This window comes from Rhinopithecus bieti, unplaced genomic scaffold, assembly GCF_001698545.2.
Source record: "Rhinopithecus bieti isolate Rb0 unplaced genomic scaffold, ASM169854v2 scaffold_110, whole genome shotgun sequence".
Classification (NCBI taxonomy): domain Eukaryota; kingdom Metazoa; phylum Chordata; class Mammalia; order Primates; family Cercopithecidae; genus Rhinopithecus; species Rhinopithecus bieti.
Window position 1 is genome coordinate 1,203,499 of NW_016803311.1, and position 27,232 is coordinate 1,230,730.

Consider the following 27,232-nt stretch of genomic DNA (forward strand, 5'->3'; position numbering starts at 1 on the left):
TTTGTCCCCCATGCTGGTTCCTGGGTTAGGGGCTGAACCCTGAAACGGCCTTATTTGTACTAGAACACAGGTTCTGAAGGCTACCATAGCTGGATTTTAATCCTAGAGCTGCCAGTTATCAGCTAAGAGACTGCTGGAAAATGGCTTAATATGTCTAAGATTCCGTTTCCTAAGCTATAAAATGGGTATAAGAACATTTTATGAGTTAATATTACCAAAAGGTGTACAATGATGCCTGGCACATTATATAGTAGGTGCTCAATAAATGTTGGCTTCTCTTATCCCTATAACTAACTGTTCCTCCTCTGAACACAGACATAAACACACCCTGCCTGACATTTCTATGCCATTCCAGTGATATATTAATGTACCACTGGCTCTGCTAGTTCAGAAGTTAAGGTAGTGCTGTACTGACAAGGTTAGAATTAGAATGTGGTTTTGTTTATATCTCTTAATGTTCCAATTATCCTTGCACAGGAAAAAAAGCAAATAAAATATGTACAGCAGCTATGAGAATTACTGCATACAGTGTGTACTATCTAATCACATTTCACATAAAATTGGCAAGGCTGGAATTTGCTTCACTGTGAGTAAGAAGATTAGCTAAGAAATTTGAGTAATTTATAGAAAAATTCTATGGAGCCTATAACTCCACTTTGCAATGCATTAATTGAATTCATTCCCTATGGTTAGAGCTTAAAGAAATGTTAGTCACTGTCTACTGTAATAGCCCCATTTAAAAAATGTTGATGTCCCTTAGAGAGATGGTGACTCGTCCAGGGGCTTACGGCTTGTTTATGCCAAACTCAGTCTCCTTTCTGCTAGCCCAGTGTTCTGTTTTCAAGGTTACGTTTTGTTTTCCAACCCCTCATTCCATGGCCCCTGAAAAAAATATGGGGTATGAGCTCACAAAAGACCTCATCTAACTGAAATCTTGGCCTCATCTCACCCAGTCTTATATCACATCTGAGATTTTTGACATTTAAGTGATGCTGGAGAGAATGGTATGGGGAGGGGTGCGCTGGGGTGGGAGGAAGAATCAGATCAGCTCTATCTGGCAAAGCCTCAGAAAATTTGCGTGGAAACAAAAAACCTTTTTTGGTAGCACTGAGCACAATTCTTGCAGATAATTAAAAATAAATAGATATTTCAATGATATCCAGAATTAGAAATTATTATGGCAGGAAGCAGCCTCAGAGATCAGCCTGGTTGAAATGACTTCTCCTGTGGATGAGGAAACCGAGTCCCCAGATAGAGCAAATTTGCTCAAGGTCACATGCTGACTAAATGGCAGGAATGGGACTACAGTAGGCCCTCTGAGGACCAGTCCAGTACTGCTTTCTTAGACGGCATTATGCTTTCCTATTTTTCTGGGTGTTCATTGGTTTTCATGTTTGAGAGTAATTAATTTTGAAGTCCCCTAAGTGAAGTCCCTGACTGAGTTGAGCTCCTAGCAAACCACCTCAGCTGGAAGAGCCTGGCCATGTGCTCCTTCTTTGTTCCCTATTTCACTTCCCCATCCATATATCCATTTCCTTCCACCAGCAAACCCATCATTTACCTAAGAAGGCAGAAGGTGAGACAGTCCCATTGCTGCGTGACACCATGACACTGATGCCTGTCTCTATGAAGGGCACAGAGAAGTCGACCACCTCCGATCGTTCCTCATTGATGGTGAGTGAGCCCACCGCCATGTAGGCCCTCTTCATGACCACCTAAGAGAAAGGTGCAATGCTCCAATTAAAACATTCAGGAGGGCAAGGGACCACCACGAGGAAAATACAGCCTAGCTGTGGTTTTCTTTATATAGTAGGAACAATACATCTTATTTGCCATTTTGTATTTTCTGAAATGCATAAAGTGAGCATGTTTAAAACATATATTTAAAAGAAGGAAAATAAATGAAAATAGAAACAGCCCTTGTGAACACTCACCTCTCCAATCATACCATTCCAGGTTCCATTGATTTTCTTCCCATGCTTGCCATTGGTAACCAGGTAAAGGTCATAGGTGAACTTCACAGATTTAGAAATTTTCTTAAGGATGTCGATACAGAACCCCTTGCAGCATTTTTTGATGTAACCTGGCTCCTCATCTGTTTTATTCCTAGCCAATTAAAGAAACAAAACAAACAAACAAAAGGCTTTGTACAAAAAAGGCAACATTTATTACCCTTTGCCATTAAAAAACCTCCAATCCCAAAGCAGGCCCCCTTCACAGCTTAGCACAATTTATACTAGACTCAAGTAAAGAAATAAAACAGACAGCAGACCTGCACTATTCTCATTATCTCATCACATTGAGATGTGTTTCCTCCTAATTTTAATTTTCCTTTGAAGTACAAAATACATAAGAAAAGGGTGCATATTTGAAGGCCTCAGTTCAATGAATTTTCACAGACTGAACTCCTCTTTTTAATCAGCACCCAGATCCAGATACAGAAAAGTTACCAGCACCCAAGAGGCCTCTTGTTTCCCACTCTAGGCACTTCACACCAAGGAGAACCATTATCCTGACTTTTAAAAGGATAGATTAGTTTTATATTTTTCAAAAAAATAGTTCTAAATCTCAAGATTTTGGGGCATGTTGGCTCAAGAAAACATATTTGAAAACCAGAAGTAAACTTAAATCTCCATAAACTTGAGGTCCTGATCACTGAGGCCAAGCAAGACTAGAGAAAGTTTAGCATAGGGAGTTAGCCATCATTTTCCCAGGTCACCATCTGGACAGAATGGGACATCAGACCAGAGGGCTGCCAGTAATCCCACAGATCAAAAACAACTAGAAATCAGATACAGTGCCCAGTTCTCATGCCTCAGGTCTCAGGCCAGCCAAGTGCTAACAGGTACATCAAAGCTGACTCTTCCATGCCACCCAAAGTCATTGAGAGGATGCCATACTCAGTGACTATGCGTTTTTGGCAGGGGACTGTGTTCCTCATGCAGGTTCCACTCAGAGGGTCCACACTTTCCACAATGACAAATGGTGCCTCCTCCAGGGTCACAATGCTCAGATGGTCATCTTCCTGCTCTTCAGTCTCTGGACACATTCGGGGCCACACATAGTACTTCATCTGCAGGGACTTGTCTTTCCACTTCCCCACCTGCACAAGGATGAACACGAGAATCAGAAACCTCTGGCCACAACATAACAGCCTGTCCCTGTATTGTCTGAATAATCCCAGGAAGCAGTTGAACAAAAGCCAACAAGTGCCAACATTGTACAAACTAGAGAGAGGAATACTTTTTCCTCTCTCTAGTCATATGCCCCAAATGAGACTACTGTGTCCAAATGTAAGAAAGGCAATACATTCACTTATCACTCACTTACCAAACATTAAATGAGAACCTACTATGTGCTGGCACCCTGCCAAGACCCATGGCTCAAAGAAGCATCATTCTGTCCTTCATGAAGCTCATAGTGAGTGGAGTCAGATGTGCAAAAAAATATCTTGCAGCACTTATTTGGTACCTACACAGTCCCTGTTTGGCTAATGCTGGTTGGTTTTCTTTCAAGGGTATAAATGATGTTTTGCTTCTTTGTTCAGAATCATGCACCGAACCAAACATTTGCTTTCCTTCATGTATACAGACTTCTCTGAACTGTTGATCCTGATTTTAGTACAAGTCTGTTTTTTTCTCATATTACTAAGACTACTTATTTCTAAAACAGAAATTTCCAAATGGCTCTCCAGCCAGTGGAGATACTAATGTCCTCTGCCAGTTGTGAGGATGCTGGAGTTGCCTGCATTATGTGTGGCTGCCAGTTTTTTCTACTTAACTGTAACAAGGAGCATGATGGTGAGAGCATCAGATAGCTGTGGAAAGGTCAACAGAAAATTGGGAGCAAATGAGCCAAAAGGATGTGCTTTGACTGTAGAAGAGATCCAGTGCGGAGAGCTAGGTGGATCTGAATTGGAATAAAATTACAAATTGGGATTAAAGAATACTAACACTGTTTGGGAAGGGAGCACAGTTAGGCTGAAGATGAACATGGGTCAGTGCAGATGTGCACCTCCTGGGCTGGGTAGAAGCCCTGGGATGAATCAGATATGTCTCTCTGTGAGCCAACACCTATGGCCACACAGGCTGAGTGCCCCAACACTAGGGAGCACCATCCACATGGACTCCAATGTGAAAGGCCAGTGCCCCTGAATCATGAACATGGCGGCCTGCTGGCAACCATCCTGAGAAATATATGGGTTCCATTATTTTTCAGAAGAGCCACTCATTCCTATTTATAAGGCAATCGACATGGCTTTGTTGGGGGGCTCTTGATCTCTCTGTCTCACGGAGTTTAATGGAGAAAGAGGGAATACTTGCTTATTTTCTATAACTGATCATCTTCAATTATCATAAAGAATTATGGATTGCAAGCACCTACATTTTCTCAATCTATGATTTCCTCCATGCAGCAATGTAAATTAGTAGAACAGGTGAGGCACCAGGAACTACAGCACTACTTAATTTATTAACTACAGAAATCAATAAGAAGCAACAAGTTGGTAGCACTTCGTAAATTTTCAAGCAAATCGGCTTGGATTTCCAAATTAATGCAAAACCCAGACTCCCTCCTTCTTGGTTTCTTTGTCCAGTAGCCTGCACAGCCCCTGCCCTTATGTTACTGCATCATTATAATGCAAGCAGTGGCTTGGTGGCTTGGGCAATCTTATTTGGTACCTACACAGTCCCTGTTTGGCTAATGCTGGTTGGTTTTCTTTCAAGGGTATAATGATGTTTTGCTTCTTTGTTCAGAATCATGCACCGAACCAAACATTTGCTTTCCTTCATGTATACAGACTTCTCTGAACTGTTGATCCTGATTTTAGTACAAGTCTGTTTTTTCTCATATTACTAAGACTACTTATTTCTAAAACAGAAATTTCCAAATGGCTCTCCAGCCAGTGGAGATACTAATGTCCTCTGCCAGTTGGGGCACGTAGGAATTGGGAGAGGAGAGACTCAGTCCTGGGGGCCCCGGACATTGGTACCCCATCCCCAAACAGGCCTATTTACCCCAGTGGCCAAATTGGTTTTATATTCTGCACCTTCAATAATGTGTAAAAGGTTGAGAAATCCTAAAATACCTATCTATCTATCTATTTATTTATTTATTTCCTATAATCTTCCCTCAATAGTCCCTTTTGATTTTTTTCTCTTAAATCCAAATTTATTCTCTTCTATCTTTATTGCTACTAGCCTAGCCTAATATAACCCAGCGGCCCATTCTGAGATTATTGCAGGAAATTTCAAATCTCACTAAAGGTCCCCCCAGAGTCCATTGTGGACAGTGCTGCCAGAAAACACAATTTTGTCATATAATCCTGATTCGAAAATTTCAACAATCTCTCACGGTCCTCAGAATTGTGCCCAACTTTCTCACCTAGATAGTCAAAGTCTGTAGGTTGAGTCTAGCCTACCTTGATACAGTTAACTTCACTATTTTACATCATGAATCCTTAGTTCAACTTGGAAAAGGAAGTTGTTGGTATTAAGAGCTAACATGGATTAATCAGGGACACTTTGCAACAAACTAGCTGCATTTTCTTTTCTAATAGACTTACTATATCTGTGGGAAAAAAATGCTACAGACATAACATTTTGGCAGAGTTTCTCAGATACTATTGTGAACAATATGGATATTACACACTTTGATAGATTTGAAAGCAGTTTAAAATCTGTACCCAAAAAGGAAAAAAATAGATTTTTTAATGAATGACTGCCAACATAGAAAAAGTCACTAGTGTCATGTCAGGGGACTCTGTTCTTAGAAGCGGCCTGGATAGTATTTTAGAAAACAAAATAGAAGTCATGCTTACAAAATTGCAGACAGCAGAAAACTAGATAGGAGGAAAGATAAACTGCATTGCAGAATCAAGTTTGGAGGAGATATGAATTAGTTGGAATGATGGACTGAACCAAATTGAATGAAATGTAACAGTATTTGTACTCAAAATCTAGCATTTTGATGTTTTAAAAAGCAATTGCACAGCATCGAAAATGAGATATTTCAATCAGCAGTCTACAAAAGCTATTGCAATAACAATGGTATATTTATAGACATACATCATCTAGCATATGGGGTGAAGGGAAGGTACGAATGATCCTACCCTGCTCTGTGTTCATCATACCACAGCTGGAAACGTGGGTTCTGATCCTATAATTCTATAATCTACTGATTTTTATTAAATATATCATTCTCATTTCTCCAACAATAGTTTGTTCATGCAGTTCCCTTTATCACACCCTTTCCCAACTTCCTACTGAGTTAGCTGGGTCATATCCTTACTTCAAGTCCATTCATTTCAACCACCACCAACTGCACACTGATTCTATGCCAGGCACTGGGCTGTGTGCTAGAGGTAACAATACCAGGTCACATTTATTGAGGGCATAGATGTGCTAGGCACTGACCATATCTAGTAATCTAACTATGTCACAGTGAGCCTGTGAGATTGAGAATCACATCTAACGTTTCATTTTACAGATGGCTACAGAGGGGTTTGATGACTTGCCCAAGGTCCCATGGTAAGTGACTTGAAGCTGAGCAGTCTGACTCCAGAGCTTGGGCTCCTACCCACCACACTGTACTGCTTCTCTGACAAGGAAGGAGTGAGACATGTTCCTTTTCCTCCAAGGATAGTCTAGAGGGAAAAGACACTATCCATCAACAATAATAGGCTTTGATAATTAATATCCACTATCCATGGACAAATTAGGCTTTGGTAATTACTCTAATAAAAGATATAAATAAAGTACTCTGGCATTCAGAGTAGAAGTGATGATTTCCAAAAGAATCAGAAGAAATCTCACAGATCCTCATTTTGAGCTGGGGCTTGAAATGTAAATGATAGCTGAGGAGGTAAGATTATTTATCTGCCAAAGCAAGAGCAAGAGTGAAGGAGCAGAGTGGTGCAGAGGCTAAATGAAAATGGATTATTCTTCACAACTGTAAGGTCTGAGGCATGGGGAGCAATGGTCTAGCACAGTTCTCCTCCTTAAGGGCCTACTCACTGTAGCCGGATGATCTCTGCCACTCTCGAGAGCTGACTGGATTGTGCTCATCTCTTCCCAACTCCTTGTTCAAGGGTGTCAGGCTGGTAGCTTGAAACTGGCATGGGCACCATGAAGGTGGCAAACACTATCAATCAGGCTCCCTCTGTCCAGCCCCAGCCCCTGTTGTTAAACATCTACCAGCTCACCACTTCCCGGAACCCAGTTATTCATCATTTCATGCTATCTACTACCTTCTTTAATGATTTTTTAAATGTTCCAGGTGACTTGTCTTCTAAATGAATTCTAAACATGTCTCTGAGTATTTCTGAGACTATAAACACATTTCTAAAACATTGTGAGCCTTCTGTGAGTTTCTGCATCTGTAAAAACAGGTGTATGGAATTCTGAGGTGCCTTCCACATAATTTCATGATCATAATTTCTTTAGGACAGGGGCTGTCTACGTCCTACAGATTAAAGCCCAACGAAGAGGTACTTTTAGAGGTTACTTTTTGAAGGGATAGCAGTATCCAATCTGTTTCTACAAAATATGAACTTGTCTTAAAGTTGTGATTTTTTTTCTTGTTTCTTCAAGGAAACAAGAAAAGAAATGAGAAGGAAAGTTAAATTCCTTGAGTACTGAAAGGTGAAACTTTTTTGAAAAAGAAAATCTATGAATATCAGATTTCCAATTCCAACCAACAGGGCTCATGTTAAAGAACGTGTTTAGATAGTCGCTGCCAATTCTTTATGGAGCAAGGCAGGTTAGAAATAAGTAAACAACTAAAATTAATAAAAAAGGAAAAAAATTATGTAGAAGAACAAGGTGTATTTCAAGCAATCCTTCTCTCAAGGGGGAGAAAGTATGGTGAAAAATATAAATGGAAAAGTTTGAAAGAGCAAAGAAAAATAGTGAATAGAGAAAGAGAAGCCGGAGATACCAAGCAAACATCTTGAAAGGATGTCTGAAGTGGTGTGAGTATACAGTCCTGGAAGTGCAGACAGTAGTAGAACATGAGGCTAACAGGAGATATTTCAGAGACAATGTAGCGAGAAGAACTGAAGGAAGAATTTATGCTTGAGATTAAAATAGGATCAGGAAAATAAAAAACCTTAAGAAATAATGAAAAAAAATGACTGTAAAGCACTCAGAATTCCTTTGAGGGAAACACTAAACAAACATCATTACCACAAGCACATTTCACAACATCTGTCTTCAAAAAATTCAGTTATTCTGCCATTCTAATATTTAAAAGATCTCTTGAGGACCAAAATCATCTTTCTCAAGAGAAAAAAAATATTTTGCCTAGTTTCCCCCCCCCCCCCCCCCCACGCCCAGAAAACAAGGAGTGATGTTTTGGAGTTTCTGGTTTGGTTCTCTTGGTACAGGCTGAATAGCTGGGAATTTCTCCTCAGAAGGAAGTCTACCTTACAAACCTGTGGTATCTTCAAGTGGACTTGGCTCATAAGGCTTCCCTTAGGAAAATTCTAGGGAACTAATCTGTAATACTTTTAGACTTCAAAGTCTTCCTTCTGCTAACAGATTCCTCCATTACTGCCAGTGAAATTGGCACAAATTAGCACCCTGACAAGGCCACACATTAAAAAAGACCACAGAGACCATGTTCGCCTCTGAAGCCCCCACGTTTGTCCCTCCACCATGAACAGTTGATGTGAGCAGAAGGGCGAATGTGTCATTGTGGAGAAGGGAGAGGGGAACAGGGCAGGGTATTGCGGCCGCTGCAGTCCTTGCACAGATTAGCAAAGGACATCGGTCTCCTCGGGCTGCCTCTCTCATCTGCACAGAAACTCATTTTTTTAAGATTCTGGAACAAAAGCACTTATTAGAGCCTCTTTAGGCGTCAAAGGTTATTTTCAAAATCAAAGCGTTTTGTTTTTTGCTTGAGATGACATCTGGATCTAACGCAAAACACTTGCTGCTTATTTTACGCCTTCATCTGACTTTTAAAATGTGAAACTTAAAGCTACATGCTATTTCCCTGAGCAAGCTAAAAGAACAGACAGAGTCACTGCAAGGCAGCCCAAATTCTGCATCCCATTCTGTCCTGCAGACTCCGAATAGAGCAGAAATCCGAGGACAGGAGGACACCCTCACTTCCCTACCCCCAAAGCTATACATCTTCACTCTGAGGATTTTTAACATTTGAGTATATGATAATACTTCATTTTGCTCAATCTTTATTTTTCTCTATTTACCTATCTTTACTTTGTTTTTTGCTACTATAAAAAAATACCACAGACTGGGTAATTTATTAATTTTTAAAAAAATGTCTCCCTCATACTTCTAGAAGCTGGGAAGTCCAATATAAAGGTGGTGGCATCTTGCAAGGGCCTTCTTGCTGCATCATCCTATACAGAAGGCAGAAGGGCAAGAGAGTATGTGTGTGAGAGAGAGCAGGAGAGCACCAAGCTCACTTTTATAACAAATCCACTCTCTGGTTAAGCAACCCACTACTGTGATAATGTCATTCATTCATTCATGAGAGCAGAGCCTCAGGACCTAATTGCCTCTAAAAGGTCCCACCTGTCAACAGCATTGCATAGAGGATTAAGTTTCCAACACATGAACTTTGGGGGACACATTCAAACTAAAGCACCACCTCTCCCCCTGGTTTCTTTGTAACCAACTGAACATTCTAGCACTGTATGGTCCTGCACTATCTGTATCCATTCAAAATACGTCTACATATATACAAATAAGGGGATTTGTGTAACTCTGTATGTATGTATGTGTGTTTCCTAAATCGAATCATAATACACACATTTCTCTGCCACTTACTTTTCCCACCTCTGTAGGGAATTTCTTCCAATAGTAGATCTAACTCCTTTTAAGAACTGCATAGTAGCCTATTATAATGAATGTCCCTTGATTTATTCAAGCATACCCCTATGATATTTATGATGTTTCCAAAAAATTAAGCAAAAGACATAATACAAATCTTGGTATTTCTAAGGCATCAATTCCCAGTAATGAAAAGCAGAACAAAAGATATGTATGTTTTTAAATGTTCTCAATGGTGCCAGAATACAACAGTTTGCAACAATTGAAATTCCTATAAGCAAAGCACAAGAGTGCATCCTGCTCACACTCTCACCAGCACTAAGTTTTTATCACTACTAAATGCTTGCCAATCTGAAGAATGAAAAACAATATCTTCCTGCTCTAATTTTCATCTCCTTGCCCCACGGTGAGCGCAAGCACCTTTCCACATCTCTTAGCCATTTAGATTTTCCTCTTTTACCCTCTAGTCACATCTTTTCTCCATTTTCTATTGAGTTGTTTGTCTTTCTTATCTATTCATAGAGAAGAGCTCCTGGTGTGCTACGATAGTAACCCTTCATCTGTCAGGTATGCTTAAAACATTTTTCCCACTCTGAGATTTGTCTTCTGACTGGTTGTTTTTATGTGCACAAAATTTTACTATTTTCTTTTGCAGTAAAACATAATATGTCTTTTTAAATGGAGCATTTGGTTTCCTATCTGACTTGTAAAACAATCTACCCCACTCCCCAAGTGTCCTTCTTTGGTCTTAGTATACTTTTGCATGTAGCTTTTCCTATACTGCGTGTGACAGAGATGCCGTTTTGCTTTCTGTTTTTGCACATGGCCTTCCCCTGCCTGCAGGTCTGTCCCTTTCCATGTTTCAGGAATGTTCTGCATTCTCCTTGGCCCTTCTCAGACCTCTCCACTGCCATGATACTGTCCCTGATCACCCCAGCCCAGAGAAAGAGTTTTCTTATTTAATCTCCTGTAATAATTTTGTGGGTCAACCTCTCCCTTTGGCTATCATATTAAAATGTGAGCTGTATTTCAAAATTCATGTCTCTGAATTGGTCTTTAAGCCCTTCGAGGGCAGGGACTATATTAGATGCCTCTTTTTGTCCCTTGTAATGGCATGAATAACAACTATGTGCTCAGTAAATTATTGACTGATGTCATTGCACACCCTCCACAAAGCCTTCACTAGATCTCCCTCCAGTGTTGTTTCGTCCACGAAAATGATGTAAGATGTAAAGCCTGCTTCATTCTGTTTCTCTTCAGCCTTCCTGCTTATAAGGTTACCCTGAACAGACTCAGTTCTATGTGAATTGCTCTATGTGCAATGGCACAATCTGCTGCAGTGAGTATCTAAAAAGGCCACTGCCATGGCTTTGATGCTTCTTCTCCTAATTATTTGCATATTCAGTGACATCCAGGTTTAGAAATCCAGTTATTGAAAAGTGTGCTTGAAAATAATTTCCATATTTAAATGTGATCCATGACTGCCTTTGGCCTATGACTGCCTCGTCACTTACTAAGCTGGGGACCAAAGACTCTGGGTACACATGCTGAAGGGAAGTCCATCCAGCCAACCCTGCCTGGCACCTGCGTGGCTCCCCGAGGGACACTGAGACATCCATTGCCATCTCAGGCCTCAGATGCTATCCCTGGCTGAGCCCTGTCTCTCCCAGTGAGCCCAGGCCCCCTGAGTGCTGTGTGTACCCATTGTTGCTGCTGGGCACTGCCCTCTGAGTGACTCCTGTTCTCTGCTTATCCCTCCTTCCATCTTTCCTACTCTGGAGAGTGAAGGAATTGGAAAATGGGGGAGGTAGAGCAGACTTACCTGCCAGGAATAGAAGTTGTTGATTCCCTCAGCACCAGAGAGCAGTTATGGTCATTTCAGATAACACCACGGATGGAGATGTGATCATATTAGAGTAATTAGAGCCATTAGAGACCGGGCCGAGGGCCAGGCACTTCTCGCGGAGGTCTATCAATTCATTGCCACTAAAAAAGGTGGATATTATTAATTGCCTAAAATATAGACCCAAAAGCCCAAGGCTCGTTGAGGGACCAGAATTTTATCTCTGCTTTGCTTGACTCTAGCAGCTCATATTTTTTTTTTTTACCATGCTATGTTACCAAGAAAATATTTATGACCTCTATATTTTTTGCAAACTTACTGTGATCTAAGAGAGTAGAAGAGTCTGTTTCAGCTCACCCTAGTCTCCCAAGATCCCTGATGGTTGTGTCTAAAGGTTCATGACAAGTGGCAACTGAAGTTCATAATGGGGGCCAGATAGGCAGAATGGTGGCAGGTGGCAGTGGGAGGCAGGGTACTGGCAAGCTGTGTGACCTCGGATGAGTTATTTAATCTCTCTGTGCCTGCCTCATTAGTTTTCTGCAAGTATTTGCTATTTTTTCTCCTCTTCCTCATTATAACTGTTACTACTACAATTGAAAACATCAGTGCAGCTCCCTAATGTGACTTCCTCCCAGAAACATAATTTTTTTGTGCAAGTGGCTTGCAATTGTCAAGGGGGAAGTACTGAACAAACTCCACTTCCCAAGCTTTTAACTCAATTTTTTCCAAACATCAGGGTAAACTTTATGAGGTTCTTTTGGTTTCATTCACTATTTTAATTCATGTGCAAATAAAAACAAATCACAGGAACAAAAAACTCTTCTGAATTTACCAAAGGTCTTGAATCCAGAGTCCCACTGGGCAAGGTGGTGCCTCACCATAAACTCCTCCCTGGGACAAGATGCCATTTTAGAAAAGAACATTAATTCTTTTAGGTCAGAGAATTTTGTAAACAGTTTGCTAAACAGGCCCAAATAGGTGGAAAGATTCAGCAGGATTTCCTGAAGTATTTAATACCTCTTGGCACAAGGGCTCAAAAACTCCCAAACCACAACTGTCCATCCTTGGGAAGCCATAATCCTCAGAGTCCTATTCTTAGACTTAAAGGAGCTCAATTAGTGAGAGCTGAGCTCTACCTTCACCTTTGATATGCCTTCTTCCAATGAAGACCTGTCTCCTGGAACAACAAAACTGGGTCCCAAACCATCTTCTGGAATATGCAGGACACAGTGAGGAACCTGTCAAACAGACCACTCCCTTGGAATCAGCTTCCTCCTGGACATGTGTGCATCATGCCCAAGGCCTTGGCTTACTCCAGAACACAGCTCAGCAGCAATGCTGACCTGCTGACTGATAAATGATGGTTGGGTTCTAGGGGTGCTGTTAGAATCTGCTTTTGGGAACTGGGCCACAGGCTGCAATCACTGACACTGCTTGTCATCAGGTTACCTTGTCATTACTCTCTACCTTTATTCTCAAATGACAGTTGTGAGGATAGAGCAAAAGTATGTAGCATTGGACAATTCTGAACTGTGACTCTCTGGATTTGAGCACTGACTTGGCAAGGTCTTCATTAGTACTTAGGCAAATATGTATGTATGTGTGTATTCACTCATTCATTCACCCTACTTTATTCTAATTTGTCATATTAGTAAGGAACATAGACTTTGAAGTCAGAAATGCCTAATTTGAATCCTTGCTTTCCCATCATTGGTTGCTTGTGAGTCTGGATGAGTTCCTTAATTTTTTTAACCCTGTGTTGTGCATGGCTACTGTTGGGCTACCAACCAGCCATCCCTGCCTCTCCTTCTGACTCACTCTCCCCTCTCACCCCTCACTGTAAATCTTTATCTCCTCCTCTTGTGAAGTGCCCCTTCCTCAACTCCAACTATGTGGTCCTGTGGAGGTTGCCATTTTATTTCACCCCCTGGTCTACCCACTGACCCAGCCACAGCTGAGAGGTTAAGGAGTTGGGGCACCTGACTGGCTGGATCAAATCCTTGGGATTTTTGGTCGGACCCAGGAGAATGTTAAGTCCGTCTCATTCTAGTGGCATAAGCTATAATATGTAAAATTCAGAAGCCGTGGGAAGCCATGTTTTGTAGCCTATGGAGAAACTGACCTATGGAAAGAGAAGAATGAAGCCAGAAGCCACTGAAAAGTAAATACAAGTGAAAGTATGACTGAGATATACGACAGCATCAGAGTCCTGGTTTATGGCTCTTCTGGGGGCTCAACCACATTACCATTGTGAGTTCTGTTGAGATGATCCAGTATCTTATAATAAAGTTGTCTTTTCCTTAAGCTGGTTCAAGTTGTGTGTCTATTCTTTATAATCAAAACAATTCTCATAATGCACTGTGTATTTCATTCATAAATGGCAATATAACTATCTGTGGGGTTCTGATGAAAATTAAATGAAATAATATACATAAAGTGCTTTGTAAAGTGCCCAGAGCATGGTGAGCCCTGAGTAAATGACAGCGGTTGTGGTGGCAGTAGTGACATTTATCATCGCCAATTTCTGTGAACATCTCAGGAGCCGAGAAGTAAGTTGGGCTGCAAGTGACAGGCAGATTCCTCAGTCATTCCTAAACAAGTGTCTCGCCAAAGGAAGAAGCAGCAGGGGTCCTCCACTCAAGCTCTTTGAGTCTTGGGTTTAGGCAGGGCCAATGGGCTGGAGTTCCTATTGTTTGGTTAGTGACCTGTGGCTGCATTCTCTTCCTGGCCAGGCCTTGTGGGGGTGCTTGGACAGTCACAGAGTCTACAGTCACAGCCAAATGCACTCAGCAGGTCACTTGGCATCTCCTAATACCTGGTCCATGTGCCAGACCCTGCTGCCAGGTGCAGTCATTTGCATGCCTTCCGTCTCCCCTTCTACTCCCCCGTGCACTCCTTCTATAAGTTCCTTCCCAGGATTAACAGCTCATAACCCAGAAGGGTCCTTTAAGATCCCCACTTAGGGGTTCCCCAAACCAAGTAAATGGCAGAAACAGGATTCGAACACAGGCAGTCTGACACCAAAGCCTTTGTTTTTTACCACTCCTCAATGCCACAAATATTAATATTATGTGCCACATATTAATATTAATAATATGTGCCACAAGGCACATAAAATGCAGAGAACAGTATCAGGCATGACGTAATAATGTCTAATAAATGATGCTGATCTAGAATACCTGCCTGTCCTATTCTCCTTGACAGTTCTGTGTGCCTTGGGCCTGCCATAGCATTAGATGGTCTAGGGGCCCAGAGAAGCAGGAGGATGAAAGGCACTGAGTGGACAGTGCCATCATCCAGAAGGTACCAGGTTGTTGCAGAAGAGCCCTGGGAGTCAGAAATGATTATACTGCTCTTCAAACAAGGCTTACTGGACTGGTCCCCAGCTTGCTCTGCCCCTTGCCTCCTGATCAGTCTCATCACTCCCTCTTCATGATCCTCCTCTGAATTTCAAGTGTTTTCAATAGGTTTAAAGAAAAGTTTACTTGAAAATATGCAGGAATCTACCGATAGATCTTAGACATACAGGACTAACCCCTCTCAGATATAGCTTGGGACACTAATGAATAGTGATGCAAATCATTGCATATTTACTAAACCAATCAAACAAGCAAAATTGGTTCTCAAGCAAATTTTTTTGGAGCTAGAACATGTAGCTGAACTGGAGCAGGACCTCATCAGATGAGACTGCAGAGAGCTGCTTTTATCACTGCAGGGTGCCCATACACAAGTATCAGAAAGAAAGTAATGAGAAGCATTCTGGAAAGAGGACATATTGCATAAGTATAATGACAATATTTTCCGGACCACAAATCTGAATGTAAACACTGATAATTATGAATGTGCTTTCTGGGACAATGAAGCAATGTAGTTGAAAGTGTGATCATCCAGGAAATCCAAGACATAAGGTTGTGAATACATATGAAAAGTAACAAGGCATAAACATTGAAAAGACACATAAGAATTACTGAGGCAATGAGGGAGTACAAATGGAAGAGGTCAAAGTCATTTAAAATACATTATAATTTTAGAAGCCTAGACCACAAAGACAAGAAAAAAAAAAGACTTGAAGGATCTGTGTCTAAGAACATACTTACTGTTCTCTCTAAGGTGACCTGTCAAATTCATAGAACAGTTTCCTCACACCTCACCAGGGCCATCCAAAACAAGACTAAATACTTAACAATAACACTCACTCTAAGATTGCTCAGGGTCTACCACTCCTCCTAGACAATAAAGGTCAATTTGGTAGATAAGAATATTGGTAAAGAATGAAGAAAATAGTTTTTTTGTCAGATATTCTAGACTATAGGCTCCCAAACTAGGATATCCAAGGTCATTCCATCTCTCATGGAAATGCTTTTCTTAGCTATGGAGGGTAGAAATAGAAAGGATCCTACCTTGACTTCCATTCATAGATACTCTGTCTCTTGCCTGGATTTCTGCATTACTCCTAATGGTTTCCCCACCTCCATTCATGCTCCATGTGAACCCGAGTGATCGCTCTAAACTGCAGATCTGACTGCATCCTTACCCTTCTCAAAGCCTATCAGGGCCTCCTCATTCACCTACAGAATAATATCTAACTAACTTTGGAAAAGTACACATTTATCCCCCACGTTTCACCCTTTCTCTTTCCCCTTCCTCTTTCCCTCCTTCCCTCCTCTTGCTCCTCCTTCTCCTCTTTCTTTACCTTTCTCTCCCTCTCCCTTTTCCTCTCTCTCTCTCTTGCCTCCCTGCCTTTGTTTCTTTCTCAGCTTATCTCTTCAGGATTCCTAGCCTTTTGATTTCATTTGATAACACAGAATGCTGTTTCTTATCTGAATGTCTTTACTCATGCCAAAATTCTCTATTTTAAACCTCTGGTCTTCTGAATGACACAGCTCTTCCCTTAGGATTCAGCTCAGTAGCATCTATGCCAAGAAGTTTTCTTACTACACCCCTTGGCTGGACTAAAGGGTTAGGTATCCTTCCTCTGTACTGCCAAAATACCGTGTGCATATCTCAGCCTCACAACTTGCCATGATATCTTATATCTAACTGCTTATGTGTCTGTATGTGTCTGGTCTCCTCCAGTAGATTATGAGTTCCTCAGTGGCAGGAACTGATTATCATTTCCTCGTATCCCCAATACCTAGGGGAAGATTACCATAGTAAGCACTAAATAAATGTTAGCTAAACAAATAACAACAAGATTTCAAAAAGGGAACCTGCTCCTGGCAGCTAATAATAGATAATGATGATTCTACCAATAATACTAACATTTATTGAGTATTTACTACGTCAGAGATGATGGTGAGCAAAACACATGCAGTATGAAATTTAATTTTCAGAATAGTCTTATAAGGTAGATATTGTTTTTATATTCATTTATGGTAGATTATTATATTAGTGGTAACTAAATGAAACAGATATCCCAGTATTCATGCCCTTGTGCAATCCTTTCTCACACTGACTCTGAGTTTAGCTTTGTGACTTGCTTTGCCCAATAGGATATCGAAAAATGTGACACATGTAGAGACCTGGATGAGCAATAGTCAGTGGGTCTTGTCCTCCTGGAATGTTGCTGACAATGCTGAAAAAACTTGGACCAGCCTTCTTGAGGACAAGCAAACGTAGAATGAGGCTCATCCGATCGTCAGTACCAACACTAGACCCATGAATTAGGCCATTTTGGATGGTTCAGCCTTGGTAGAGTCAACAGATAAGTGACCCCCTGGAGACCAATCCAAGAACCACTAATTCAAACTTATTCTAATTCAAACTGCTGACCCAAAGAAGGCTGAGTAATAAAATGATGGCTATTTCAGGCCACTAAGTTTCGAGGTGGTTGTTACACAGCAGAGGTTAACCGCAATGTATCTACCTTGGGAAAAAGATATACGTATCAGGCAAAATCAAGGAATACAATAAGCAAGAAGAAAGACAAGCATGGATAGAAATAAAAGACATACCAGCACGACATACCAGCACATTCTTTAGAGTGCTTTAATATAAATAAGTGCAGTGCTCATGTAAGTCCTTTTTAGCGGTAGCATTGTTGAACTAGTACCAAACACACAGTTGGAAGTCCTAGATCTCTGGCCCAGCCCTACTGTTGATAAGCCCAATGAATGTGACAAGTCATTCGAACTCTGGGATTCTAAGTTTCTTTGTCAGCAAAGTGGGGAGATATATATGTATAATGTGTGTACGTGTGTGTGTGTGTGTGTGTGTGTGTGTGTGTGTGTATTCTACTTCCAATCTCACAGGGCTGGTGGGGGACTCGAACATACATCAAATCACCCACATGTAAGTATTCATGTTATTGAAATTGGTTAATAACTTTGGGACACAACAATGACTAACAGCTGACCCACAAACCAACCAGAACCAGTGGGACAATGAGGAAATCTATATATTCTATGCTGTAGAATGGGAAATCCAGCACTTAGACTGTCGGCGTATTCCATGTATCAGATGATGTTTCTCTACTAGGCATTTCAACACCTTAAGTATCAGTGTTATCTCATTGCTTTGTTTTATAAGGTACTATAGTAGTCCATTCTCATACTGCTAAAAAGGTATTACCTTAGACTGGGTAATTTATAAACAAAGCAGGTTCTGCATGGCTGAGGAAGCCCCGGGAAACTCAAAATCATGGTGGAAAGTGAAGGGCAAGTAAGGCACGTCTTACATGGCAGCAGGAGAGAGAGAGATCAGGAGGGGGGAACTGTCAAACCTGATACGTATATCTTTTTCCCAAGGTAGATACATTGCGGTTAACCTCTGCTGTGTAACAACCACCTCGAAACTTAGTGGCCTGAACTGTCAGATCTTTTACCAGAAGATCTCATGAGAACTCCCTCATTATCATGAGAACAGCATGGGAAACCACCCCCATGATCCAATCACCTCCCACCAGGTCCCTCCCCAAAACATGGGGATTACAATTTAAGATGAGATTTGGGTGGGGACAGACACAGAGCCAAACCATATCAGGTGCTCTCAGTATATCTTGTGTAACTTTTTCCTCCCAGTGTTTATAATCTAATCTCACATCCTCCGCTGAAGGGAAGGGGGATATCTGGTCTCAAAGCAAGAGCTTTAAGCCAACAGCATGAAGACCTAGCCAGGCCCTGGCAGTCTGTGACTGCCCATGGGACGTTGGCACGTAACCTTGCAGAGACTGATTCTCTAACTGTAAAATATGAGGGTGAAAACATTTGTAAAAATAGCCTCATATGGGTTTGAGATAAACAAAGGTGAAAATGTTTGTGGAAGTGCCTTGAAACTAGCTATTCCCTGGACAAAGGCAAGGAAGGTGGCATGAATGTTCCCATCCAGCCAAAAAAGAAAAAACAAAAGAAAAATACCCAGTCTTTAGAGAATACCAAATGATGTGCCAGACACTGGGCTAAGTGGTAGGTTTTGCAGGGAGAAAATGCGGAAACTGACACGTTAAGATGCCAGGTAATTTGCCTGTGGTCACGTAATTAATAAATGGCTCAATTGGATTCAAATCTTGATTCACCTCATTCCGAAGCCTGGGCTTCTTGCACAGCGCTAAGTGGCCTCCTAAAGGAACCTCCACAGCCTGTGCAAGAACAGAATTATTGGCCAAGTAGTTTACCAATTAATGGGGTCGCCAGCTTGTGGCTAAAGAAACAGATGATGAAAGAAGTGCTGGGGAGAAAACGCCTGTTTACAAACATAGCTTAATTAATTAGTCAACTCAGATGAGGCAGAAAAGGCGGGTTTCCAGATGTCTGACATCAAGAATTAATTAGCAGAGCGGCACCAGTCCTCAGGCCTTGGGTTCACGGCCAGACCACATGGTAGGATTAAATGACTAAACTTCCCCTCAACTTAAGCCATTTCAAAGAAAACAAAACCCCAAACAATAACCTCATTAAAAATGACAACTGAACTGAAAAAGCTCCACGAACCAAAGCCTCAAGTGAAGTTCAGAAAAGAAGGTTCCCGTGCTTCTATTCAGTTTACAAAAGAGTTAGAATGAAATGAAAGTAACTTAGGTTAACAGTGGGTAAGTTCACATCTGTACCAAGATAAGTAAAACAGAAAATTAAGTAAAACTTGAATTCCTATCAGGCAAAAGCCACCACCTTTGCAGAAATGTTATCGCAGGAGTCGCTTGTACATAGAAAGTACATGTCAATCTGCAGGAATCACCACAAAATGGGGTCGGGCCAGCCCAGGAGAATAGGTAATATGGAGCCAATATTAAGTGTAATGTGAACTCTTCGGGCTCTGGTGTGACTTCATGAGTAAAAGTTACTTTCCAGGAATGGGTTCCCCCTCTGCTTCCACAGTTAACTTTTCTCAGGAGTTCCAGAAGTGCTCCTATTTTGTTGTCTATATTTTTGTCAGTGAATTTCTGCAGTTGTTTGGGACTCATCCTCTGCCTAAGCAGGGAAGTTAAATGAGGTTTGAAGCAACTTTGTGTCCCAGGGTGAATGGAATACAATGTACGTGGAGAGAGGTAAGGGCAAAGAGTTCAGCTAGGCTGGAGGGTTGAGAGCTGAGCAAAGGTAGACAGGGTGGGATTCCACGGGGAGGGAAGGCATGCAGGTAAACTGGTAGATCTGGAAGTGATCTAGAAAATGTCAGTGGTTTTCAACCAGGGTGTATATTAGAATCGCCTGTAATGTGATTAAAATGTTGATTCCTAAGACCTATCTCATACCAATTATATTGGAATCTCTAAGCAGGATATACAATAATAGTATTTAAAATCTCCCCAGGTGATTCTAATGGGCACCGGAATTGAGAACCACACCTCTATGGCAACCTGTTCATTTTCCTAGTGGGGAAATGAGGGAACACATTTGGAGAAGCAAAAGACAGACTGTGTGGGTCCCTGGTGTCAGGTGACATTTCACTGAGCTACCCTGAGAACTCCTCTCCTCCTTCACAGCCTCAATCTGGCTTCATGAGAAAGGAAGATCGCATAAAGTCACTCCCAGGTGCTGGGATCCTTCACCTTCTAAGGCTGTTGCAATTGTGCATGTTTGTAGATTCCTTCACTCATGTAGAATGAGGTTGAGGGGTTAGACCAGTGAAGCTCAAAGTGTGGCCCCAAGACCGGCAGCATGGGCATCATTTGACATGCACATTCTCAGGCATCTCTCCAGAACTACTGAATCGGCAACTGTGGGTGAACCCAGCAATCTGGTTTTAACAAAGCCTCATGCATGCTAATGTTTGCGAACTGCTGGTTTACACAACCATTTTCCAAAAATGAGTCTTTGGAGACAGGGAGAAAAGTAGAAGGTAATGGTGGTAGGGGTGTTCATGAGGACACTGGTCTCTGCCACTGAGGATAAAGACTGGCAGAGTTTATTTTGCAGTCATCAAGGACACAAGGTAAAACCCATCCCCTTCTACAACAAGCATTTTAATATTTACCAAGTATCACCTGCCTGACCTGCAGCCAGCTGGTAGAAATAAAATGTCTCTTGTTTCCTCAAAGAGATCTCATGCCAAACGAATACATTCCTGACTTGAAAAAGTTTCATTTGCTCCTACCTGGTCTTAACTTAAATCTTCCTGCTGTCAACTCTTGATTATGTCTCATAATAGTTAATAAGAAAATGCATGTATGTAATAGTGAAATGATAATCAACATTTTATTTGACTTGCAGATGTATTCACAACTCATACCCAGTCAGTAACACAAGCGCCCACCCCCAAACCCACCACACCTGTTTCTGATTCTCCCTTGGCTCAGGGTCCCTCTCCACTCCTACGACACAGCTGCTGACAGGAGGAATGTGCCGGAATGATGGAAGAGCTGGGTCACAGCAGATAATCCGTTTATGGATAATAAAAAACGTGTGTCACACTTCACTGACCATGCCAGTCCTGAGCTGCTATACATAAAAGATCCTTCATATCCGAGATGGATTTCAAAGCAAAATGAAAAACCCATATGATTTGGCCATGTTCCTACTCATGTTTTAACTCATTCCAGAATAAAAGGTAGACATAAACTCTCTGACCAACATATTTACTAATTATGTGTCCTGTGCCAGTCTCTGTATGAGGTCCTGCAGGGAATACGGTAGGAGATACACAGATTCTGCTTTCGAGGAGCTTGTGATGAAACTGAGGAAAGAGAAATACACATACTGAGAAAAAAGTTATAACATCCAGTGTACTAACTATGGTAGGCTAACTGCCGTAACAAATAGTCTGTGAAATGTATTATAATTCCAACACAATAGAATTTCATTTCTAACTCGTGTAATCATATTGAGGTTGGCAGGGCAGCCTTTTCTAAGGAGTGATTTGGGAACCCAAGCCAATGGAGACTCTGCCATCTTCAACAGGAGGCTTCCAAAGTCCCTAGGAAGTGTCTGCATTCCAACTAGCGAGAGACAAAAGGAACATAGTTGAACTTCCAGGCGAGGGTTTTATGGGCTAAGCTTTGAAGTGACATCCATCACTTCTGCCCACATTGTATTGGCTACGGGTCCATCACATGGCCACACCTCACTGTAAATGGGAAACAGAGTCCATCTGTATACCCAGAAAGGTGAACAAACACATTTTGTTAAATACCTAACAGTTTCTGCCATACTGGGCATGGTTGGGGAAGGTGTGTGAGGCTGGGGGACAGTTTTATTTATTTACACGTGTGTTGTTTCATTGTTTCTCACTATCACAGTAACTTCTGAAGACCCTGCTACAGTTAGGATCCTGTTATATAGCAGTGAATTCACTGCTACTTTCTTGATTTTTCTTAGAGTTTTATGGAAGACTGGGCAGTATAGCTCATTTCAAGGATAAGCATTATTGGGAGGCTATGAAAAAATTCAGCAAGAGAGGGGCAACAATCTTCAAATGATGCATCTTTAACCTTTGTGTTCTTCCTTTTGGTCAATACTACACTGCTTAGTGCCAATCCATGGAAACCACTTTCATGTTGGCACTGCCCACAGAGTAATAGATTTCATTCAGTTGCCTGGGCCAGCAGAGGGTCCAGTAATGCAAGACAGAAACTGCTTTACTCGGAGTGTTGTTCTGGGGTCTGATGGAATATTAATGCTGAGAGGAGGCTGAGAAATGTAGACGGGAGGAATATGGGGGGAAACCTCTTCACACTGAAAAGGGGAGATGGCGAAACCAAGTCAGCTGGAAAAGGAAAGGGGGCCTTTTGATGTTTTCCTGTTTTCTGCAGGAAGGGAAATCAATAGATGCCTTTAAACGGTCCTCTGGGTGAAGAATGGATACTTACCTCATTTCTCCCTCTCACTACTCTGCCATCACTTTCCCAGACACCCTGTTACTAGTTTAGGGTCCTGGGAGCAGAGGAAGATGGAAATGCCGCACACATCTGGACTACAACCCCCTGCTGCTTTGCGATGAAGACAATTTTCTAATTGGAATCAACAGACACCCAGTGTCTGCAGTCTCTGTTGGAAACAGCAGACATAAGTAGCAATCAAAAGGTAGAGTACAAGCACAGAAAGATTAGCACGTATGTGAACCTGGGCTGTCTAACTTGGTGCCCTGAATCTAGCCATTTGCTTGTTTTAAGCAAGGCATTCTGTTTCATTTAGGTAGTTAGCGGCAGTGAAGAAATGAGTGTGTATTGGAGTTTCCTCTACATTATGCTGAGAAAGGTATTTTATACCTCACAGATTTTATAATGGAGACATAAGCTCAGGCAGAAGTTGCCTGTATTCACACGTATAATTAGAATACAAGTTCTTCTTTCCATTGTTCAGCAGGTATTATTTCACAACAATCAGGAGTCAGGAATTTTCTAGGTGCTGGGGACAGTGATGATAAACTAGTCCCTGCCCTCCAGAACATTCTAGTGAGGGAGAAAGACAATAAACAAATATATAGTGAAATGTCAGCTAGAGAGAGCTATTGAGATAATTAAAGGTGGGAAAGAGGATGGTGCGTGATGGGAGTTAGACAGGATGTTCAGAAAAGTCTTCTAAAGAGGTGACATCTGAGCAGAGGCTTGAATAAAGTGAGTGCCATGTGACTATCTGAAGAAAGAGGATTTCAGGCAGAAGACTCTGCAAGGGCAAAGATCTTTTGATGAGACTTTCTTTGGACTGTCTAAGGAATAGCAAGTTGGCTAGCATAGCTGGAGAACCTTGTGGGAACCAAGGGAAGAGTGGCAGAAAGTAAGTCTGATGAGATAGGGAGGAGACAGACCATGCTGGGCCTGCAGCCATAGTAAGGCTTTGGATGTTCTGTATGTAGTGGAAAGCCACAGTAGGGTTTTGAGCAAATAGCAGACACACAAACTATTACATTTTAAAAGAAGCACTTTGGTTGCTACACAGCAATTGACTAAGGGGAGCAAGAGTAGATGCAAAAGACAAGGGAACAGGTGATAAGGACTTGAGTGTGATGATGATAATAGAGGGATTGTGAAGTGGCCATTTTCTGGATATGTTCAGAAGGTGGAGATAAGAGGATTTGCTAATGAATTTGATATTGGGTGGAGAGAAAGAGAGAAATCGAAGATAACTCTGAGGTTTTGGGCCCGAGCCACTGGGTGAATGGTGGTGTCATTTACTGAGACAGATCCTGGACAGAACAGTGATTAGGCTGTGGCCAATACAGTTATTGATACCAGACAGCTTTGGATCAAAGCCTAGGTCTGCTATTGATGAACTGTATAACCTCTGTATCTCTCTCTGCATCTCAGCTTCATCCTCTGTGAAAGACAGATATTAATAATACCTAAATCATAGGGTTGCTATGAAGATTAAACAAATTAATACCTGTAAAGCACTTAGAGCAGCATCTAGAGTAAAGGAAACTCTCAATAAATATTGCCTAAAATGAGGAACATGGAGGGCATGAAACAGACTCACAGAGAAAATCAAGAGTTTGTACTGGGACAAGGTAAGTTTGAGATTCCTATCATATATCTCAGTAGAAATATTAATGAGCAGGTGGGCATAATAGTCTGAACTTCAAAACCGATGATACAAATTTGAGAGACACTGACATTCAGAATGTTTTGCAAGTTGAAAGACTGGATTTTATAATCTTGTACTCATTGGCCAAATTCAGGCAACAGATGATAAATTATATGAGTTTTGAGAGCTAAAGAGAAAGTAGGCAGGGTTGCAGGGTAGTATGCAAGAAGAGGAATTAATCTAGATGCAGGTAACTGATGTTTAAGTGGAAACCTGAAGGATGAACCTCCACTGGTTATTACGCTCACTGTTCCCCTTTGTATGTTTTTAATCATAACACTCATGGCCCATGTTGAGTAGATTAAAAAAATGTAAGTATAGAAAAGGACAATGTGAAAATTAATTATGCACCTGTGTACATTTCCTCAAGAAAAATATCAGTTGTCTTCTTAAGTGAGATATTCCATCACAGTAAAGGTTTTGGCAGCAATCAGTGAATGGAAATGCCACAATTTCCATACAGTTTGCACTTGCAGCAAAAAATAGTCCATGGAGTTGTCAGAATTTTCTCAAAATGATAATGATAATCACGACACAGGGCCTTACCTAAGCTAACAAATTATTATGGTTCATAACCTAATAGTAAGCAGGACCCTGATGAAAAGATTTACTAGTTTTCTTCTCTATTTAGGACACTATACCCTTAGAATATAAAGAGAAACTGCATCTATTAAGAAACCTATTCAAATCATCCGCCTACTATTTCAGCATTCTTCTCCCTTTACGGTCTACATTGTGTACCAAATAAGTAAGGCCCAGGCTTTATTTATTTACTAACAATCAGTAAATTATTTCACTAACTCAAACAGAGCTTGGTTAAGAGTCTAGGCCAAAATGCTATTACTGACCTGCAAATAAGTATATGTGTCTGGGTGGCAAAGGGGATTTAAAAGAAATGAGATTAGATTTCTCACTCAAGTGGAAAGGAAGGTTTCTACTTTTCAGAAAGACCTGCTGTCATCTTTCTGCTGTCCCAGATGGTGAGAGTTATGTACTCCCTGACCTGAGCCAAAGACAATGTAAGAGAAAACGAAGAGACAAACAAGGTCTGCTCAAAGAAACTGGGCAAAAGCTCATTTCCAATGGCTTTAAGTACACAAAAGACAACTTATCAGACAAGGGCACCTCCCTTGACCCTGTTTTCCACACTATTGTTTACAAGGTAAGCGAAAGAAAAGTCTTATAAGAGACTAGTCCCTACAATACCTGGAAATAACAATCATATATTTAAAGGATTTTGAGCTCAGTGATTTTTGTTTTTGCAAGAAGGAAACCAAAACCAAGATATGTCTACGTGAATGCATAAGTGCCCACTGAATGAATGTGAATGGAAATGTCTGTGCAAGCAGAAGGGGGTTATTGGCAGAGGCAGCCCTTGAGCACTGACCATAGACTGTAGAAAGTATCACTAGGGAAAAGTCATGCTTTCTAAAGACAGGCAAGAGCTGGGCTTCAGTTTTCAATCTGGTACTCAAAAACACAAGAAAGGGTCTTTTTCACTTGCAAATTCAATGTACCTCTGGAGGTACATGAGTCCATCTTTGTTTGAACTCTCATTTCAAAATGGTTCTGTCTTAAAAATGTGAGTATTAGGGTACAGATATCAGCCCTTGACACTAAAAAACTGCTTGGAAAATAAGGTTGGAGGAAGCTTCTGAGAAGTCCTGTTACCCAGAGAATTGTGTATTTCTGGTAACGTCAGCATGACAAATTCCATCCTACTCCATCTATGGAAATGGAAGGGTCTGAATTTTCTGGACATTATCTCATTTCTTACCCCAATTACCCTACTCCTGGTTCCCTAATTATGACAACCCATGGTAAGATGAGGCCCTCTCTGCACCTTTGTTGTATCTCAGAGGAAGGAAAAAGGAAATGAAAAATAGTATTTATGGAATGCTTCCTATCTCTCAAGCCCTGAGGAAGGCCTACATACACAGTGAGCTAAGTTAAGTTTTCTCCACTTCACTGAGGAGGGAGAAAAGTTGAGTTGCCCAAGGTCATTGAGCTAATAAGTTGCAGTGTCAAAACATCAAACCTAGTTGTCTCTGCCAAAGCCATATTCTTTCCAGGCAAGGTAGTCTGGTTTAGATCATGCCCATTCTACTAAAGATCCCAGCAGAGGAACAATGTTCCTTGATTCATAGACTGTGGCAGCCAGTCAGCAGCAAACCCTAGTGCCAGATAGCGCTTGGATGGATCATAAAAATACAAAGATTCTGCAGTGGTAGAGGCAGTCACAGTGTTCATAGACACTGAAGATGTCAGTTCTAATGCCAGATAAATCCTGCAGTTTTCAGCAGTCCCTGTGTTAATAGCTTTTTCATACCTGAAGACCATTAATAGGTCACTTCTCAATGTTCAATGTCCCATCTCCTTTTACATTCCCACACGTGTTCCACTTACTGCCCTTATAATCATTCTCTTGATTTCCAATAGACATTCACAAGGTTCTTTTTATCTCCTGAAAATTCTGCAGTTCTCAACAGGACCCAGTACTCAAGGAAGATTGGAAAAGCACATTGTGCCCTGGAAGAGAGATGACTTGATCAGTACTCAGAATGCTCTTATCAAAAGCATACTGCATCCTCTGCTGGAGTTCCACACTTCTTTTCTTTCATTTCACTGCAGCTTTTATT

General features: G+C 41.3%; 1 protein-coding gene across 1 annotated transcript in view; it reads right to left on the reverse strand.

The window, feature by feature from the left end:
• Positions 1-27,232, reverse strand: part of GRIN2B (glutamate ionotropic receptor NMDA type subunit 2B) — a 426,741-nt gene that overhangs the window by 54,068 nt on the left and 345,441 nt on the right. Inside the window, exons 5-7 of the mRNA XM_017873067.1 lie at positions 2,901-3,103; positions 1,935-2,106; positions 1,562-1,715 (exon numbers count right to left, since the gene is read on the reverse strand). Coding sequence (XP_017728556.1) covers positions 1,562-1,715; positions 1,935-2,106; positions 2,901-3,103 — 529 coding nt within the window. The remainder of the gene's footprint in view (positions 1-1,561; positions 1,716-1,934; positions 2,107-2,900; positions 3,104-27,232) is intronic.